Raw genomic sequence first — 20,169 nt, 5'->3', positions numbered from 1 at the left:
CAGTCAAAATTCTTCCTATCTTTGTTACTACCATATCTTATGTAACTTCTAGCAATTATTGGAAGTTATGGCCCATAGCCAAATTCTATTGATTATTTTGATCTAAATGAGTAAGCTTATAAATAGAATGAGATTTATGAATATGGCTTAAAAGTTTAAGGAAAGTTAGATGTCTTAATTTGTAGCTTTCTGCATTCGATAGTAAAATGATTTAAAATGTAAATTTATAAAATGAATACTAATTTAAAACACAAATAACTATGAAGAAACACAAATAACAAATAACTTTATACACACAAACGGCTTCACCGTCCATTAAAAATCTAATGGTGATATTTACAATTTAAGGCCCTCCAAGACTCCCTTTTTTATAAAAATATATCTATAAAAAATTCTCTATCTACCACTTCCCAATGTGATCCCTTATGCAACCTCACTGCATCAACTCTCCCTGCCTAACCCGTCTCTATCAATATAGGAATCTCCTTGAGGTAAACACATCTCAGCTGTCTTGAAAAGAAAGTAATAAACTAATTCACATTACAGTAGGGATTTTATAAAGATTTAATATGCTACCACTCCTCCAGGTTATATGTCATTTAATAATCCATAGAGCATAAATGAATTTCTAATGCTGTAACTTTAGGCATCAGTAGCAGGCTGCTGAGAGATTTTTGAGGGGGAAAGGCTATTCTGTAATCATAGGGGGTAGAATTATACTCTGATCCCTCCCAAATGTGTATCTCCAGCCCCACAATTTCCTCTTGAATCCCAGACTCTAAGGCAAACTCCCTCCATGACATCTTCACTTGGATGTCTAATAATCCTCTCAAACTTAACATGTCCAAAATTCATTCTTCCCTCTCAAATCGGCTCCTTCACCAGCATTTTACCATCTTAGTAAACGGCACTCCCACTTACCACCCTGCTCAGGGCAAACACCATGGAGCTATTCTTGAGTTCTCTCTTCCCCCAACACTCCATATCCATCCATCGACAAATCCTGGACTGACTTCACCAGGTGTGCAGGTGTACAGCCTTTCCAATTAGTATAATATGGAGATGTTTCAATCTAAGTAGATGCTGCCTCAAGTACCCAGCCTTCCCTTCGCGTTCCCCTAGCCCCTGTGCTGAGATGATCAACACTTCTCTACTTAACAACTAAAGCAATGATGCTTGGCACAGCATGGCTCATCCAGGATCTTGCTTCAGGCCCAAAAGCAATACCATTTTGACTGGCTGGTGTCTAAGTGTCTGTACACCTCACCAGTTATAAATGTCTTTAAATCCTGTCACTCCGCCTACAGACCAACCACCAATTCCTTCATTTACAACTACCGTCCTAAACCGAGCCCCCGTGTACTCACCTGGACTATTTGGAACAGCAGTCTCCAAATCGGTCTCCTTATTTCCATTCTGGTTCCCTTCCTACACATTCAACTCTCCACAGCACAACCAGAATGATTAAAATATAAATCCACTTCTATCATTTTCCTACTCAAAATCCTTCAATGGTTTCCCATCGTACTTCAAATAAAATAAAAAGTCCCTAACATGGCCTACAACCCCTATATGACTGGCCTCAGTATACACTTACTGAATGAATGAATCAAAATAACCTAAGAGCTAAAAAAAAAAAAAAAGATTAAAAGCATGAGCTATGGGGCACCTGGGTGGCTCAGTGGGTTAAGTAAGCATCCAACTCTCGGTTTCGGCTTAGGTCATCAATCTCACAATTCATGGGTTCAAGCCTCATATCAAGCTCCACATTGTCAGTGCCTGTATGGGATTCTCTCCCACTCCCTTTCTCTTTGCCACTCCCCTGCTCTCTCTCTCAAAATAAACTGAAAATATTAAAGATTAAAAAAAAGCATGAGGTATGAAGTAAAACTTAGCTTTCCAACTTATTAGGTATGAAACCATGGACAAGTTACTTAACTTCTTCAAGCTTCAGTTTAACCAGGGAGACTATACCTGAAAGAGCCTGGGTTTCTGAGAAGATAAAGAGAGATTATACTTGATATTCAATAGTACACTAGAAGCATCCTAATAGCAATCCTATTCTTATTAAGTCAATCCCCTCATTCTATTAAGAAAACAAGTATAATTCAGGCAAATCAAGTTAATGAAGCCTAGTGTTATTAGATACTATAAATATATGTGTCAAAAAAAAGGGAAAATTACAAGTAAAAAGTCCCTATAATCCCAAGTAAATCAAACAGAGAAATAATTACAAAAACAAAACCTAAAATAAGGAACTACAAGGTTTTTAAAGTTTTTCCGAAGTATTCCATACTACCAAATTATATTCTTTCTTCCTTTCCAAAGTATTTGAATTATTTTGCACTGGAAAACTTTTTCTAAAGGAATCTATCTCTGATTTTATAGTGGAAACCAATACAAAAAATATATATTTGTTTTACACAAATGTATTTTATAAAATAACTTTGTTTCCACAAAGAAAGATAAAATTTTAAAGTCTTCAGGTGCATGAAACAGCAACTCCCCAAACATCACCCAAATTTACGAACAGAATTATATACTATTTTTGACATTACTAGAAAACCTGTAATTATTATGTACAAAGATTCAGAAAGAAAAACATAACGGTAAAATTTACCTCCCCCGGTAAGGAGGGAGATGAGTTGTTCCCTACTGATTAATAACTTAATAGCACTCTTTGATTTCTAAAAACAAGAATTACTTTGAGTAGAGATTCTCTATATCATTTAAGTCCAGAAAGGAAACCAAAAAGTCATAAAGTAAGGGATTTTCAGGGGAAAAAGTAGTCTTGCTCTAGAGTTTTGGGCTTCTTCTTGATATACTTTTAGCTCATACTTTTAAATCATATTTAATCTAAGCCATCATGAAAAAAACATTTTACCATTAAGGCGATACATATTTAAAGGGCCAAATTATATTTCTTTTCTTTTTTCAGTTCTCAATTAAAAACATTAAATAAATGCTGCTAACTTTGAACTATATCAAATGCAGATTAAGCCAAATTTCTATCAATAACTATATTGCAAATACCACTTTTGGCATTTTAAATAAAGCTAATAATAGAAATATTGTATACAAACATATATAATGCCCTTTAAAAGTATCTCTAGTGTAGTATATCAACTAGATTTCTTTAGTTATAAGCCAAAGAAACTAGTATTGGCTAGCTTAAGGAAAATGGGAATTACTGGAGAAATTCAGAAAATTTCAAAATGAAGCTAAAAAATCAAGTATAGAATGGGCAGGTATCTGGATTTATCATCCCATGAAAACTACTCTCACTAAATGAAAGGCAATTTCTCAAAAAGAAATTGGATTGCTAATAGAAAAGGGAAAATATGCTGAGAAGGGAGATTTTAAGAGAGGTGTATGTAACTTACTGTAATCATTCCAGAAATAACTTTATGACTTAGTATGTGTACTGAATCAGAAGTTTCTCCAACAAAAGGCAAAACAAGATAACAACAGTGCAAGAGTCCAATCTTCCAACATCACTGAAAAATCTGGTTTTGTTTCAGTACACAAAGTATTCTAAACATTTTCTAGACCCATAAAACCAATCTCCAAAGGCCAGGCATGAATTTTAGGGCATTTTAAATGTCTACAAGCTGTTCTGACAATATTTTAATTTTGTAGGACAATTAATCGTGTGAGTGGTAATCATTGCATTACTGTGGTTCCAAGAATATCTGGTTCTCACAATTTAGGTCAATGATGCTATTATAATATAGAAAGGAACCGTCCTGTTAACAAAGAACAGTGAGGGGCAGGGTGGGGGAGAGGGGAAAATGGGAGATGTGCATTGAAGGGCACTTACTGGGATGAGCTTGGGGTGTTGTATGTAAGTGATGAATCACGGGAATCTACCCCCAAAACCAAGAGCACACTGTATACACTGTATATTAGCCAACTTGACAATAAGTTATATTTAAAAATGAATAAATAAATAAAAATTAAAATTAAAAAAACAAAGAACAGTAGTTTCCAACTTATTTATTATTTTGAGTTGTGGAAGGCCTAAAACAAAGTTTTATAGACTGGTTCTGAGCAGTTGAAAATGACTAGTACAGAATTAGCTAGCATTGAAAACAGGACTTGTTTATTCTACTTGTCTAAGTCACAGACAATAACATAAGTGGATGTAAGTTTTTCAACATCAGGTAAACTTCTATAAGGAAGAAACCTATATGTTTAGCACAGAATATCCCATGAACTGTGTTGTGACTCATAGCTCAGTCTGTTCTATTCTCTTTCATACTCATCTTCCTGGTGATCTCATCTGATTTCATGGCTTTAAGTATCATCAGTAGTTTCCAATTTACTATTTTAAGCCCCAAATTTATAGCTACAGTACAGACCTCCTCCCCAAACCCCAACTGCCTCTTCAACATCTTCCCATAGATGCCTAAAAGACACCTCAAACTCCACATACAAAATCAAACTAATTTTCCTCCTAAAATCTTCTTCATATCAGTTGATGACAACTCCACCTTACTCTACGGTCAAAAAAATCTTAAAGTCACTCTGACTCTTTTCATTCTTTTACCCCCTCCCATATCCAATTCATCAGCAAATCTTATTAACCCTGCTTTAAAATTACATTCAGTGCTCATGCCATTCTTATCCCCTCCACTGCCTGCCCCCAGTACTATCACCTCTCATCTATATTATAATTATAATAGTAACCTATTAACTGGTACTCTGCTTCCAGTCTATTCTCAATTAGAAGTCAAGTTATATCAATCTTCTGCTCAAAATTCTTCAGTGGCTGGCTTCCCATTTCACTTAAGGTAAAAGTCGAAATCCTTACAATGCCTCTCAACGCTAAGACATAGCTGATCGGGCTCCGTTCTTCACATATCTCCATCACTCCAACAACCCCTGAGCCCCATATCCCCAAGTCATCTCCCTTTGTTCTGTAATTTCTCTAAGCTCATATCTGACTGATCTCTCCCTCAGTAATTCAATTCCAGGCACACCGGCCTTTTTGCTGGTCCTCAAACCCAATGAGCATGTTAAGTTAGAAACTTAGTGCCTTTGTACTGACTACTCCCTCTGACTGGAATGTTCTTCTAAATATCTATGTAGCTAATTCCCTCATTTTTATCAAGTCTTTGCTCAAATGTGACCTTCTCAGTAAAGCCTAACCTGACCACTCTACTTTAAATTGTAATTCCCATTCCAAAACCAGAGACCCCACTAAAAAGAACTACAGACCAATCTCCCTGATGAACATGGATGCAAAAATCCTCATCAAGATATTAGCCAACCGGATCCAACAATACATTAAAAAAATTATTCACTACGACCAAGTGGGATTTATACCTGGGAGGCAGGGCTGGTTCAATATCCGCAAAACAATTAATGTGATTGAACACATCAATAAAAGAAAGGACAAGAACGATAGGATCGTCTCAACAGATGCAGAGAAAGCATCTGACAAAATACAGCATCCTTTCTTGATAAAAACCCTCAAGAAAGTAGGGATAGAAGGAGCATACCTTGAGATCATAAAAGCCATGTATGAACAACCCAACGCTAATATCATCCTCAATGGGGAAAAACTGAAAGCTTTCCCCCTAAGATCAGGAACAAGACAGGGATATCCACTCTCGCCACTGTTATTCTACACAGTATTGGAAGTCTTAGCCTCTGCAATCAGACAACACAAAAAAATAAAAGGCATCCAAATCGGCCAGGAGGAGGTCAAACTTTCACTCTTCGCAGATGACACGATACTCTATATGGAAAACCCAAAAGATTCCACCAAAAAACTGCTAGAACTGATTCCGGAATTCAGCAAAGTTGCAGGATATAAAATCAACGCACAGAAATCAGTTGCATTCCTATACACCAACAATGAAGTGTCAAAAAGAGAAATCAAGGAATCAATCCCATTTACAGTTGCACCAAAAACCACAAAATACCTAGGAATAAATCTAACCAAAGAGGTGAAAAATCTACATGCTGAAAACTATAGAAAGCTTATGAAAGAAATTGAAGAAGACACAAAAAAATGGAAAAAGATTCCATGCTCTTGGATAGGAAGAACAAATATTGTTAAAATGTCGATACTACCCAAAGCAATCTACGTATTCAATGAGACCCCTATCAAAATAACACCAACATTCTTCACAGAGCTGGAACAAATAATCCTAAAATTTGTATGGAACCAGAAAAGACCCCGAACAGCCAGAGCAATCTTGAAAAAGAAAACCAAAGCTGGAGGCATCACAATCCCGGACTTCAAGCTATACTACAAAGCTGTAATCATCAAGACAATATGGTACTGGCACAAGAACAGACACTCAGATCAGTGGAACAGAATAGAGAACCTAGAAATGGACCCACAAACATATGCCCAATTAATCTTTGACAAAGCAGGAAAGAATATCCAATGGAATAAAGACAGTCTCTTCAGCAAGTGGTACTGGGAAAACTGGACAGCGACATTCAGAAGAATGAACCTGGACCACTTTCTTACACCGCACACAAAAATAAACTCAAAATGGATGAAAGACCTAAATGTAAGACAAGAGCCATCAAAATCCTCGAGGAGAAAGCAGGCAGGCAAAAACCTCTTTGATCTTGCCTGCAGCAACTTCTTACTCAACTGGGACCTCATCAAAATAAAAAGCTTCTGCACAGCAAAGGAAACAATCAGCAAAACTAAAAGGCAACTGACAGAATGGGAGAAGATATTTGCAAACAACATATCAGATAAAGGGTTAGTATCCAAAATCTATAAAGAACGTATCAAACTCAACACCCAAAAAACAAATAATCCAGTGAAGAAATGGGCAAAAGACATGAGTAGACACTTCTCTGAAGAAGACATCCAGATGGCCAACCGACACATGAAAAAATGCTCAACATCACTCATCATCAGGGAAATACAAATCAAAACCACAATGAGATACCACCTGACACCTGTCAGAATGGCTAACATTAACAACTCAGGCAACAACAGATGTTGGCGAGGATGCGGAGAAAGAGGATCTCTTTTGCATTGTTGGTGGGAATGCAAGCTGGTGCAGCCACTCTGGATCACTCTGTAATCTGTCTCTCCTAGCTTGAAATGTCAGCTCCACAAGGATCCTTGTCTTCTTTGTTCCACAATGTATCCTTAAGACATAGAATAGTGCCTAGCACTTAGAAGCTCAAAAAAAAATTGTTACATAAATGAATTAGTTAATAAATCTTGTTATATATACATTCTCAGTGCTACCTTTGCTTTTATTGACTTGCAAAAAATAGAATCTGTTGATTTTGCAATTGGGAAGAATGAACTAAAAGAATTTAATCTAGTACACTATCACTAAAGTTAAATAAAGTAGAGAGATCATGTTTATTATTATTAAATGTAAAGGCAAATGTAAGCTATCCTGTGAATTTCTTCAAGGTGCAACCTATGCTCTCATATTACTCATATACTATCCTAAAGTAACTGAGCATATCCTAGTATGTTACATGACTAACCCAGAAAAAAAAACTCCACAATAAAATGTTCATGAGTTTAAAATATTTTATATTTTTCTAAAACAAAATTATCAAATTTTTACAAGTTGAACAAAGCCATGTAGTTTAAGTGTATGTTCTGGTAGTCAATACCGCCACCCACTGGCAAATGTTAAAATCTAAAGCCAAAGGATTGCAGAAAATAGAATCCAAGAACCACATGCTCAAATTCAGTTGTTGTTAATATTTAAAATTACTTTTTATAAATCAAGTAAATTACATAACTTATTGTAGTACTAGTCTTCTAAAACATTCATACTTGAATGTCCACATATCATTAAACTAGCAAACTAATACATTTCTAATTCATTCATTCAGCCAACAACAAAAAACTTGAATGCCTACTACATGTCAAGCTCTATAATATGTACTGGGGGACACGCAAAGGTGATCTAAACATAATCATTTTTCACTTCATGGAGCTTACACTCCAATAGGAAAGAAAATCAAAACATCACACAAACAAAAATGAGATAAATACTATAAATTAAAAAGGTAGAATTCTATGAAAACATATAACAGGAATATCTGACCTGGTCTTAAAAGGTTAATGGGGTGAGGTGTTCTAGCATGAAGTTCTAAAATAAGAAAGGCCTTGAAATACTAAGGGACAAAGAAGCATGAAAGAAACTGAAAGAAGTCCAAATAGAGTATGACTTTAAATAAAGAATCAGAGGCATTATAAAAAACTATGAAATTACATGATTTATATATTTAGATATTATCTTTTAATCAAAAATTTAAAGGCTTAAAACAACAAACTCCAATCCTTACATTAGAACTATGTCTGAACTGAACTGAAAAAGAATATTGAAAACATAAAGAATATCCCAAAAAACATTTAAAAGGCTGGAACAATAGGATTAAGGAGGACATTGTGGAATAGGAAAGGAACATCACAGGAACAATTTTTTTTAATTTTTTTTTTTTACGTTTATTTATTTTTGAGGGGCGCCTGGGTGGCTCAGTCGATTAAGCAGCCGACTTCGGCTCAGGTCATGATATCGCAGTCCGTGAGTTCGAGCCTCACATCGGGCTCTGTGCTGACAGCTCAGAGCCTGGAGCCTGTTTCAGATTCTGCGTCTTCCTCTCTCTGACCCTCCCCTGTTCATGCTCTGTCTCTCTCTGTCTCAAAAATAAATAAACATTAAAAAAAATTTTTATTTTTGAGAGGCAACAGAGAGGGAGGCACAGAATCTGAAGCAGGCTCCAGGTTCTGAGCTGTCAGCACAGAGCCCGACGCGGGGCTCGAACTCACGAACTATGAGATCATGACCTGAGCTGAAGTCAGACGCTTAACCAACTGAGCCATCCAAGCACCCCAGTTGTTTTTTTTAATGCTTATTTATTTTTCAGAGAGAGTGCGCAGGGGTGCAGAGGAGAGGGAGGGACACAGAATGCAGGGTGGGGACAGAGGATCTGAAGCGGGCTCCTACTGATAGCAGAGAGCCCAATGTGGGGCTCAAACTCACAAACCATGAGATCATGACCTGAGCGAAGCTGAACACTCAACCGACTCAGCCACCCAGGCACCCTGGGAACAACTTTTAAATGGTTAAGTAATGGTCTTATATACAAACATGGTGACCTATTTTTCATCTCTATAAAACAGGGGGAAAAATGTCTTGCGTAGTGTATTAGGAAAAAAAGATGCTAAAGCCTGCGGGTTTATCTTTTTAACCTGTCTACTCCCACCATCTATTCCACGTTGCAAAGCTTTTCTGAACACACATAAGAGAACAACTTAGCACACTCCTTGTCACTTATGGCAACAATCTACACTTAAAAACATTTTACTTCGACTTTTTATTTGTTTGAGAGACTCCAATCATTTCAGCCCCCCCCCCCTTCCTGTTTGGGGAAATGTTTCATTGTGTGAATTTTGTTCAGACACAGGATCCCTTCACACTACACAAATCAGAAAAGTTAAATTCTCTATTTATGTATCTCCAGGTAGCCAAGGTATGAGTAAGACCCAGCATTAGCCAAACAGATGCCAATAAACAGGACTTGAAATCTTCACAAGTGATACAAAGATGTGAGAACAATTTAGAATTCTTTCTATCCATGCCTGAAGCACGTAGTGTCCACAGTAAGTATGCCAGTGGTGGTATCCCAGGGTCCAGTGGAGCGACAGGAATATCTTAAACTTTCCTGCGGCTTCAACTTTCAGGTAGCTGTGAACCTACCCACCTAGTCTTCTGCTGTACCTACCTCTTTCCAACCAAGGTTTTTCTAGCCTTTCATCCTTTTTCAGACCTATTCAGTATCCATCTGTATTAGTTAGGGCACAGAATAGGAAAACCAAAAATAAGTTGCTTAAATAAGCTGAAAGTTACGGGCACCTGGGTGACTCGTTCAGTTAAGCATCCACCTTCGGCTCAGGTCATGATCTCACGGTTTGTGGGTTCAGGCCCTGCATCGGGCTCTGTGCTGACAGCTCAGAGCCTGGAGTCTGCTTCAGATTCTGTATCTCCCTTTCTCTCTGACCCTTCCCTGCTCACGCTCTGTCTATCTGTCTCTCTGTCTCTCAAAAATAAACATGAAAAGAAATTAAAAAAATAAAATAGGGGCGCCTGGGTGGCGCAGTCGGTTGGGCGTCCGACTTCAGCCAGGTCACGATCTCGCGGTCGTGAGTTCGAGCCCCGCGTCAGGCTCTGGGCTGATGGCTCAGAGCCTGGAGCCTGTTTCCGATTCTGTGTCTCCCTCTCTCTCTGCCCCTCCCCCGTTCATGCTCTGTCTCTCTCTGTCCCAAAAATAAATAAACGTTGAAAAAAAAAAATTAAAAAAATAAATAAATAAATAAATAAATAAATAAAATAAAATAAGCTGAAAGTTAATTTCTCCCTCACGAAATACTCCAGAGGCAAATGGGCAAGTAATACTGGTTACTAAACTCATTGCCACCTACCACCGTTTGAAAAGACCTCAAAATCTAAAAGTTCCACACACACTTCCACTTCCGTCCTACTGACCTGAACTTAGTACAACAGCCATACTAGCTGCAAGGAAGGCTGAGAAATGTGGTAGCTGAAAGACCATGGGCTGAGCTAAAAACTTGGTGAATCCCATTACTAAAAAGAATGGAAGAATGAATTCTGGGAGACATGGTCTCTGCCATAACTTTCCAGTAACTGCCTTTTCTGCTGGAGTAAGCCAGAACTGTTTCTGCTTACAATCAAAGACTTCCAGTGATCCAGATTTTGTTTAATTTATGGAAAAGAGAGAAATCTGGAGCCACTCTAATGAGGGAGTTGATGGACTGGGGGGAGGGGGGGGTCAGGAACACCACACCTTGGAGACTACCTTGAAAATTAACGTTCTACTGCATTCTCTACATATGAACATACACTCAATTTGTTGTATCATGATTTTGATGTCTTTTAAAAATTCCTCATTTGTCCCAATGTTTGGAAACCATCTTAAAAGAAAACTGCTTTTTAAAGTTGCCTTTTCCTCTACTGTGACTTAGTAAGACTTAAACATACATTTTATTTTATTAAGTGAAAATCGTCACAAAAGCAGGTGAGCCCTCAGAGGCCCCTACCCCTTAAGTAATCTATTTAATATGTACATATCACCTTTGACAACCATATATTATGACAAAATTATGCAATACACCACAAACTTGTGTGCTCTTCAACATGCTACCTAGCATTTTCTATATTCTTCATTATTTGAGCTTTTGGTTTTTAGAAGTGCCTTCTACAGAAAAGGGGACGGGGGGGGGGGGGGGGACAGTTGACACTGACAGCGCCATCTACTGTTAAAACAGACTCTGTGTAGGGGCACCTGGGTGGCTCAGTTGGTTAGGCGACCAACTTCAGCTCAGGTCATGATCTCACAGTTCATGAGTTCGAGCCCTGTGTCGGGCTCTGTGCTGACAGCTCAGAGCCTGGAGCCTGCTTCAGATTCTGTGTCTCCCCCTCTCTCTACCCATCCCCTGCTCACACTCTGTGTCACTCTGTCTCTCAATAATAAATAAATATGTTAAAAAATTTAAAAAAAAAGACTCTATTTGGAAAAATTCCTCAAAAAGTAAAAAGATTATAGCAGATGATTAAGAAAGAAAGAAGAGAAAGTTAAGGGAAGGAAAAGTATGGTGACAGCTCAGCAGAAAAGCCTTAGGAGGTGCACATAAAAAACTAAGTTAAAAAATAAGGAGCCATGAAGACCAAGTGGGATAAGCACTAAAGAAATGTTAGGAAGGGAATCAAAGACTTGACATACGCTGGGCTTTCCCTCTGCATTTTTCCTCTTTATAAAATCTGTTTCTAAACCAACATTTTTTTTTTTTTGTATACTAGCACAGAACCGAAAGTAAAATTAACCAACATAAAAGGATAAAATGGGGGTAGCAATAATCTGTTATTTTTAACCCAAAGAATTCCAACTACAAATTACAAAAAAACTGCCAGAGTTTGAATCTCATGGATTGCCTCCTCAGCTCTCATTTTTAAATTTCACATTCTTTGATCATTACCCAGATGTCCTAGAAACAAATCTCTCTCTCTCTCTCATTTTCTCCTCAACGATTCCTCCCCTTTCTATATATCTGAAATAGAAACAATACTTTTCCCCACACAGTTTCTGGTATTAATCGCAGATACTTTAAGCTATGCTTCCTTAAATACAGAATCAAGGATCAGGTCTGAAACTCAAAGGAACCAATCTGCACATCATCTGTCTGGAAAAAAGGCCAATATCGGGGCGGTTGGGTGGCTCAGTTGGTTGGGCGTCTGACTTCGGCTCAGGTCATGATCTCATAGTTTGTGAGTTCGAGCCCTGCGTCGGGCTCTGTGCTGACAGGCTGTAGCCTGGGGCCTGCTTTGGATTCTGTGTCTCCTACTCTCTTTGCTCCCCCACTCATGCTCTGTCTCTGTCTCAAAAATAAACATTTAAAAAATTTAGAAAAAAAAAGAAAAAAAGCACAGTATCACTTTCACTAAGCACTCTACCCTCAAAACATTCACATCAGTTCAGAGATTGATTCACTAACTATTAAGGACAGTGGTATAAAAATGTATCTGATTTCTGCACATTTTATAATTATAAAAAAAGGCACATATAAAAACATATGTGTGTATGTGTATATACACACATACGCTATTCATATTATAACTTTGCTTTAAAAGTGAAAATGCCCAGTATGTGCTACCCCATTTCATTTGCTCACAGACATATGTTAAGAGGCAGGGATGTTTTTTGACTTGAGGCACTACTGACAAGAATAATAATATGCGAAATGCCAACAAAAGCCAGAAAAGTAAAAGATAACATTTGAACCAGATATTACACACCCCCAGAAAACAAAGCATTTTAAAGGACTGATAAAAAAAAAAGTAAAGAATAAAAAAAGGACAGAGATGTTCACAGAGAATAGTGCACAAATGCATTCCTCTCTTCCTTTCAAAACTGTTGAAAGGAGATGGAGACTGACAGCAGTTGAAGGTCACTGTGACAAATCCTATGTGTCTAAGCTATTCTTATTCTAGATTTCTCAGGCCTTAATTTAAATAATTTCTGATGTACCATTCTCTCCACAGAAATGTACATTATTTTACTTTCAAGATTAAAATTTTTAAAAAATGGTGTACCAAGACCATTTTTAGGACAAGAAAGATCACAGATTATTAAAAGAGCCATTTAATAAAGTACATGCTCCATGATTACAGGACAGAGAGAAATCTGTATCTGTCACAATAATCAAATTCGATTCAATAAGAAATCACTGGTATTTTGTGCCAGAGTAATTTTTTTAATGAGATAACATAGGTTTAAGATGGGCATGATTTAATAAGAATTCCTCTAAATGAGGACTCAGAATACTCAGTAACATTTTTTGAAAAATTCATCTAAATACTGATGAATACAACTATATAAGGAGCACGTTCTCTTCGGCTTTTCACTTAGATCTGACAGGAATTGCTGCTACACCAGGCTGTAACAACACATGATCCCGTGACTGGATTATTTATTTGAGTCAAAGTTATCTCAATCAACAGGATTAATATGCTGGAACAAAGTAAATACAATTAGTACAAAGTAAGCTCTGGACAGGTCAATGTATGGATAACTGGACGTATCTCTTCTTTTAATTTCACAATGACAAAATTTATGATTTTATACCCCAATATTTAAGTAAGCTAAAACACTTCAATGTAGTCTAAAATTAGTATTTAATCATAGCTATTTATAAAAACTACTTAGAAATTCTTCCCCAGGAATCTTACTTTTACAATAAGCAGTTGAAACCCTTCATCTTCTTTTAAACACTTTTTAAAAATATCGTTCTTTTAGAAAAACAGCCACAAGAGGTCAGTCTTTCCTAAGAAATAAGTTAAGCCGTAATACCAGGCAAGATGCACAGGTTTGCAGTACACTGTGTTTACCCATCAGAAGTCAAATTTGAATGCCCACACATTATATGCAGTCAGGTCACCAAATCTTTCCGGATTCAACAAAAAATTACGGAAGATGGTACTGATCACACACCCACAATTTAAAAAGCTCGCCATGTATAACTTCATTTGATTCTCAAAACAGGGTGTAGACAAAATCTTTACCAATGCTACTTGTGAAGAAACAAACTCACTAAGAAGTTGATCGCTCATGTGAGAATTCTAAAAATAAATACGTGAGATCTGGATGTGCCAACTACAGCAAAACAAACAAATGTAAAATCTCTTTTCACCTTATTAGATAGATACGTGAGTCAATGTTTCAAAAGCCGTCACACCACACATGCTTACCTTGCCAGCTATCATTGCAGACACACAGCTTTTCTCCTGTTAGGTCACAGTAACCATGATCCGGACTGCCGCAGTTGGCTTTACAGTAAGGAATGTCACAGGCTTCACCCTTCCAGTATTTGTCACATTCACAGTACACTTGACTCGGAACAGAGACACTAGTGGTACACTTCCCGTGACCAGAGCAATTGTTAGGACAAGAATTGATTCTGTAAAATATAATTCATATATATTCAAATTCAAGGTAATTTAAATATAATTTTGGTTGATACTCTGTAAACTTTTTCCATTTAATGCAATTATGCTCTATTACTCTCTTTAATGCTCTATTGAACACAATTTCACCATGTGACTTCAGTTCTTTACTCTGTACCCTTTTGTCCTTAATGCAATTCAGTTCATATTTCTTTGCAATTGGGGCGCCTGAGTGGCTCAGTCGGTTAAGCATCCGACCAGCTCAGGTCATGATCTCACAGTTCATGAGTTCAAGCCCTCCATCAGCCTCTGTGCTGACAGCTCTCAGAGCCTGAAGCCTGCTTCGGATTCTGTGCCTCCCCCTCTCTCTGCCCCTCCCTGCTAGCATGCACTCACTCTCACTCTCTCTCTCTCTCTCAAAAAATAAATAATAAACATTTTTTGAAAATTTAAATATTTATTTGCAATTTGCATTAATTAATTCAATGAGTTTACTTTGCTACTAAGACTCCAAACTTCCAAGGACCACATACTCAACATTTGCAGAATCTATACAGTTCCAAGCGCAATGTTTTATGAAGTACTGAAATGTTTTGAATATACAATTTTACAGAAAAAATTAAATTCAGGAATACCTGAAACTACATGAAAAGCCAAGATATAACCTGGTTATATAATATTTAAATAGCATGCTATCACCTATACACTGTCATAAAAAAAAGGATGTTAATAAAATTTTATTTTCAAGCCCTTTAACCAATTATATCCTACTCTATATTTATTCTTCCTTGCATACATACTTGAGACAAATGAATCCTGCAACAACTTGCTGATTTTAAATTTTAACATTCTGAAGACATTTAGAGTATCTTATTCATGATAAAATTCTCTGGCTATATTCTCCATTCCTGAAGAAAATGGGTTAAAAAGTCTATGAAGTTCCCCTATGGCCATTCCTGTGAAAGCATCTGGAAGCATCTCTGGCTGCTTCACTTCACCCCTGGGACTTCCAGATGTAAAAACTTATAAAGTGTCAGTCACATAATAGATTCTTAATACATATTACTTTTCTATTTAAATGACGAGACAGTGGTATTATCCACTTACCTTATCTTAAGCCTCAATTTCCTCACACATAAAATGGGGAAAATACCCATTTCGCGGAATTGTTGTAAAGAGAATCAAAAAACATAATGTACATAAAGTATCCAGTACAGCCCTGGAAAGCAGAAGGGCTACACAAACTTAGTTTACAAACCCATCTTCGAATCAGCAGTAAAATTCCTTCAAGCACAGACATGGATGAAGACTCCCTCTAATCCCACACACCTACTGCTACAAGTAAAGTTACACTTGTTTGTAGTTATTTACTTAATCATTTACCAACAATTTTAAATTTCATAAATAACTGTCAACCAAACTTACCACTGTAATGTCCTGAGACTCAGAAATTATCCTAATATGAACTTAGACAGTACTTTGAGGCATATTAAGATTTTATGTCACTTAGGAAGAGATCTCGCAATTCTGAAATTTAACATACTAGCCTGCTCCTCATATAGAAGACATAATAAATTCATATAAACACAATAAATTCTTGGAAGTTGAATTATAACAACCATTATGATATGAAATTTTTTAACAAATACTTACGAATAAAAAATGTTGAAACCAGTTAGATTATATGCAGCATCACTAAAAAAATGTAACAGTGCATAGCCAGATGTTGTAACGACTTCAGGCACAGTTTCATTTCCCCTGATTTCAGGGACTATCAAACCACTGTAAGAGAGCAAAATTGAACGCTGTATATATTAATATACATAGGGCTACTAACCACATAAAACTTACTCAAAAATATTCTTGTTATCACCACTAAATATCTATAACAGGATAACAGCAACTAGAAGAAGGGTTAAGTTGAAAACAAGATGCTATCTATTTTTCACCCATTTAGCCCTCCTACTGCTGCCAGTGAATGAACATTGCTTTCATACCATCATACTCCTTTTCTTCCTTCACACCATTTGGACGGCAATGGCCCATTTCTCCCTTTTATCCTGCTGTCCATCCAACTGTTACAGTACTAGAGGGTGGTCTCTTAACTCATGTATAAACCTTCACTTAATTCGCCTCTGCTTTTTCCCTCTGGTTGCAAATTCTGATGAAGCCAGAAGGAACACTCCACACTAGCTAAGTGATTACAATGACATTCTCATTAAACTTGTATACTTCCAGTATACTAACCTAGGTATTTTAGGCCATCTAAAAATACACACTATTTATATTTTTTCAAAATTTGCATACTTATCAAATTATATTAATATTCCAAAAGACACTTAAGCTCATATGCACACAAAAGAAAACAGTGGGGGCAGGGGAGGGGGGTGGTGCAGCAGATATAAATGTGTAACAGTTCTGAGTTAGTAACCAGGTAGTAATTGGTACTTTTCCCTTTTTAAATCTCCTCGTGGAAGAGGAAAAATTACATATCTTCATTTCCTTACACCATGCTACCCTCTTAAATCTGTGAAAACATGCAATATGAGAAAAGAAGCTACTAACAACAAGTGACACTAATCGAAAAAGCCCATTCCTTTTAGGCACTGTTAAATTTATGTGTAGGCATCACCCAGGACCTGAACTACTCATTCAAATCATATTTGACAGAGCAAAGTGATATAGAATAGTGAAATAATTTATTTTATATACTCTCCAAGCAAACAAAAAGTAATCAAATCTTAATGCTTTTCTAATTATTACTGCATCTACTAACTAATGTTTATGAAGAAACAAAACCTTTTTAAAAGACTGTCAAGGGGCGCCTGGGTGGCTCAGTCGGTTAAGTGTCCAACTTCGGCTCAGGTCATGATCTCACGGTCTGTGAGTTCGAGCCCCACGTCGGGCTCTGTGCTGACAGCTCAGAGCCTGGTGCCTGTTTCAGATTCTGTGTCTCCCTCTCTCTGACCCTCCCCCGTTCATGCTCTGTCTCTCTCTGTCTCAAAAATAAATAAACGTTAAAAAAAAATTTTTTTTAATAAGAAAAAATAAAAGACTGTCAAAAGATTTCAAATTCTGTAATACCAGTCTTACATATATTTTTCAATATAGTGAGATTACATCAAAGTGAGTACATTACTAGAAATAATATTAACAGATATAATTAATCTCTCTGAAACAAGGAACAGAATTGTTTACTTGGTTGGTTATTTATAAGTGCCGTTTTAAAAAAAGAATTATTTAAAGAATAAAAGTACTTTATATCAAGTCTTTATTTTTAAAAATAAACTGTAGGGGCGCCTGGGTGGCGCAGTCGGTTAAGCGTCCGACTTCAGCCAGGTCACGATCTCGCGGTCCGTGAGTTTGAGCCCCGCGTCGGGCTCTGGGCTGATGGCTCAGAGCCTGGAGTCTGTTTCCAATTCTGTGTCTCCCTCTCTCTCTGCCCCTCGCCCGTTCATGCTCTGTCTCTCTCTGTCCCAAAAATAAATAAACGTTGAAAAAAAAAATTAAAAAATAAACTGTAAAAAAGAGGGTTTCCACATCGTGCATGACACATCAACCAATCTGGACCAACTAACCCTCTCACTGAAGTCATCTAGAAAAATGACAACATACAAACAAAAATATGTTTGAAGGTACTGGAGAACTAAGAAGATGGTGAGCCCAGTTATCGGGGCCATTTCTCCTTAAGGGCATTTGCTGATTTCAAAGTCAGAGATGAGGTTTGAATGGCTAAAAAACTGGGTTGCTTTAGACAAATAAGAAAACAAAAAGTGGAACCCAGGGTCCTCGCTCTGACCTGGGGCCCCAAAGACTATGAGTAAAAGTGAACTAGTAAAAGATAGGCCCTCCAGGGCCTGCCAGTGTTCCCATACACACTCTACAGGAATATATTATCTTTCTAGGCCCCAAATTATTACTACATATGATTTTACAAACATGACATCCAGTGCACAATAAAAAATAACACTTCTCTATTACAATCCACTCTCCGCATTCTAAAAAGTCTTGCCTATAGAATAAAGTGCAGTTTCCTTAGTGTGGTATACAAAAAAGCACTACAGTGATTAAGGGATTATAAAACCTGAGTTTATATTCTGACTATATTACTTACTAGCCAGGCAACTTTGAGGCACTCAGTGAATCTCTTTGTGCCTCAATTCCGCATTTATAAATGGAGAACTTATAAACTCCATGGCAATAATAATCCCTAACTAAAGGGTTATTATGAGGATTAAATGAGTAAATATATACAAAGAACTCTTGCATACTGCCTGGCACATGATAAGCATTCAGTAGATGTACCAATTACTGTTCATTGGGTAATCTGGCTCCTACCAATCCCTTCTCATTTCCTATGATCAAATTACTCATAACTACTTATATTAGCCCAAGATACAATGCTCTTTAATAAGTCTATGCCTTGGTACATGTTTTTCTCTACCAAGAACGTCCTATCATACCCCCATACTTTGCCTACCATTCTTGTACTCAAGATGAAATTCACCATGAAGAATTAGTTACTTCTTCTAAAATCATACAGCACTCTTTTCATAACCTGATTATAATGCTCTTTGTGTCGGTAAAAAAAAAAAAAACAAAAATCTGTGTGCATGCCACCACCAGTGCCTAACTGCTGTGTACTGATGTAGCCTCCAAATCCTTGGAATTTCCCAAGTGATAGGAGCAGTTCTGTTATTCATGGGGAACTCTGCTCATTTATGCTAATGAGTGACTCAGGATGGGAGCTGGCCACACCATAAAGACTAACCATGCAATTAAAGTGTTGGGGCCTTGAGCCACAATAAATCAAACTTCCAGAGAGAGGAGGGGGACTAGAGACACAGTTCGACCCTGTGGCCAATGATTCAATCAATCATGCCTGCATAATGAAACCCCAACAAAAACTCTGGATACCTGTAGCTCAGGTGATCTTCCTGGATAGTGATGGGAAGGGAACATATCCCAAAGACAAAGTTGTGTTTATGATCCTCTCAGACCTCATTCTGTACATCTCTTCATTTGGCTGGTCCTGATTTTTATCCTTTATCATAAAACTATAATAGATACAGTGTTTTCCCGAGTTCTGTGAGTCATTCTACTGAATTATTGAACCTGAAGAAGTGATGGGCACCCTTAAGTCTGTAGCCAGCTGGTCAGAAGTGTGCATGACCTGGGGACCTCTGAACCTGCAGCTGGTATCTCAACTAAGGACAGTTTTATGAAGGGCTATGCACTCAATCTATGAAGTCTGGCCCAACTCCAGGTACCTGGTATGTGAAGTCACTGCAATAGCCTAATCTTAATCCTTACTATATCCTCCAGGCTTATGATAGTCTCTGGAATTAAGTTATCAAATATTTATTGAATAATATATACTTATAAAATTAGAATAATTCAAACACTTAGACTCTGTGTTACAGGCTTTTAGGTCAGGAGATGGTCATGTTCTAATCCTGGCTCCACCATCTATTAGAAGTAAAACAACTTCTCTGAGTCTCAATTTTCTCAACTATAAAATGGGGATATTAGTACCTCTTCCACAGATCCTTGTGAGAATTTGATGACATTTAAACTGCCTAGGACATTGATTAGCATCAAGTGGATACTCAATAAACATCTTGCAACATCTTTCAATCTCCTTCAAGATAGCCAATAGGAACACTTGCCAATGAAAAGTCAATGGCTCCATCTTCAAAGT

The 20,169-nt window shown here is 37.2% G+C and overlaps 1 protein-coding gene across 2 annotated transcripts in view; it reads right to left on the bottom strand.

Moving 5' to 3' along the window:
- The window catches only part of ATRNL1 (attractin like 1), a 779,266-nt gene that overhangs the window by 723,964 nt on the left and 35,133 nt on the right, over nt 1-20,169 (bottom strand). For both annotated transcript variants that reach the window (XM_047073493.1, XM_047073492.1), the window contains exons 4-5: nt 16,122-16,250; nt 14,274-14,482 (exon numbers count right to left, since the gene is read on the bottom strand). In XM_047073493.1, the coding sequence (XP_046929449.1) occupies nt 14,274-14,482; nt 16,122-16,250 (338 nt within the window). The remainder of the gene's footprint in view (nt 1-14,273; nt 14,483-16,121; nt 16,251-20,169) is intronic.

The sequence above is a fragment of the Lynx rufus genome, unplaced genomic scaffold (assembly GCF_022079265.1).
Source record: "Lynx rufus isolate CCGP_SWC_20201006 ecotype Redwood Valley unplaced genomic scaffold, mLynRuf1.p SCAF_11, whole genome shotgun sequence".
NCBI lineage: Eukaryota > Metazoa > Chordata > Mammalia > Carnivora > Felidae > Lynx > Lynx rufus.
This window is presented reverse-complemented; position numbering and strand designations above follow the sequence as displayed.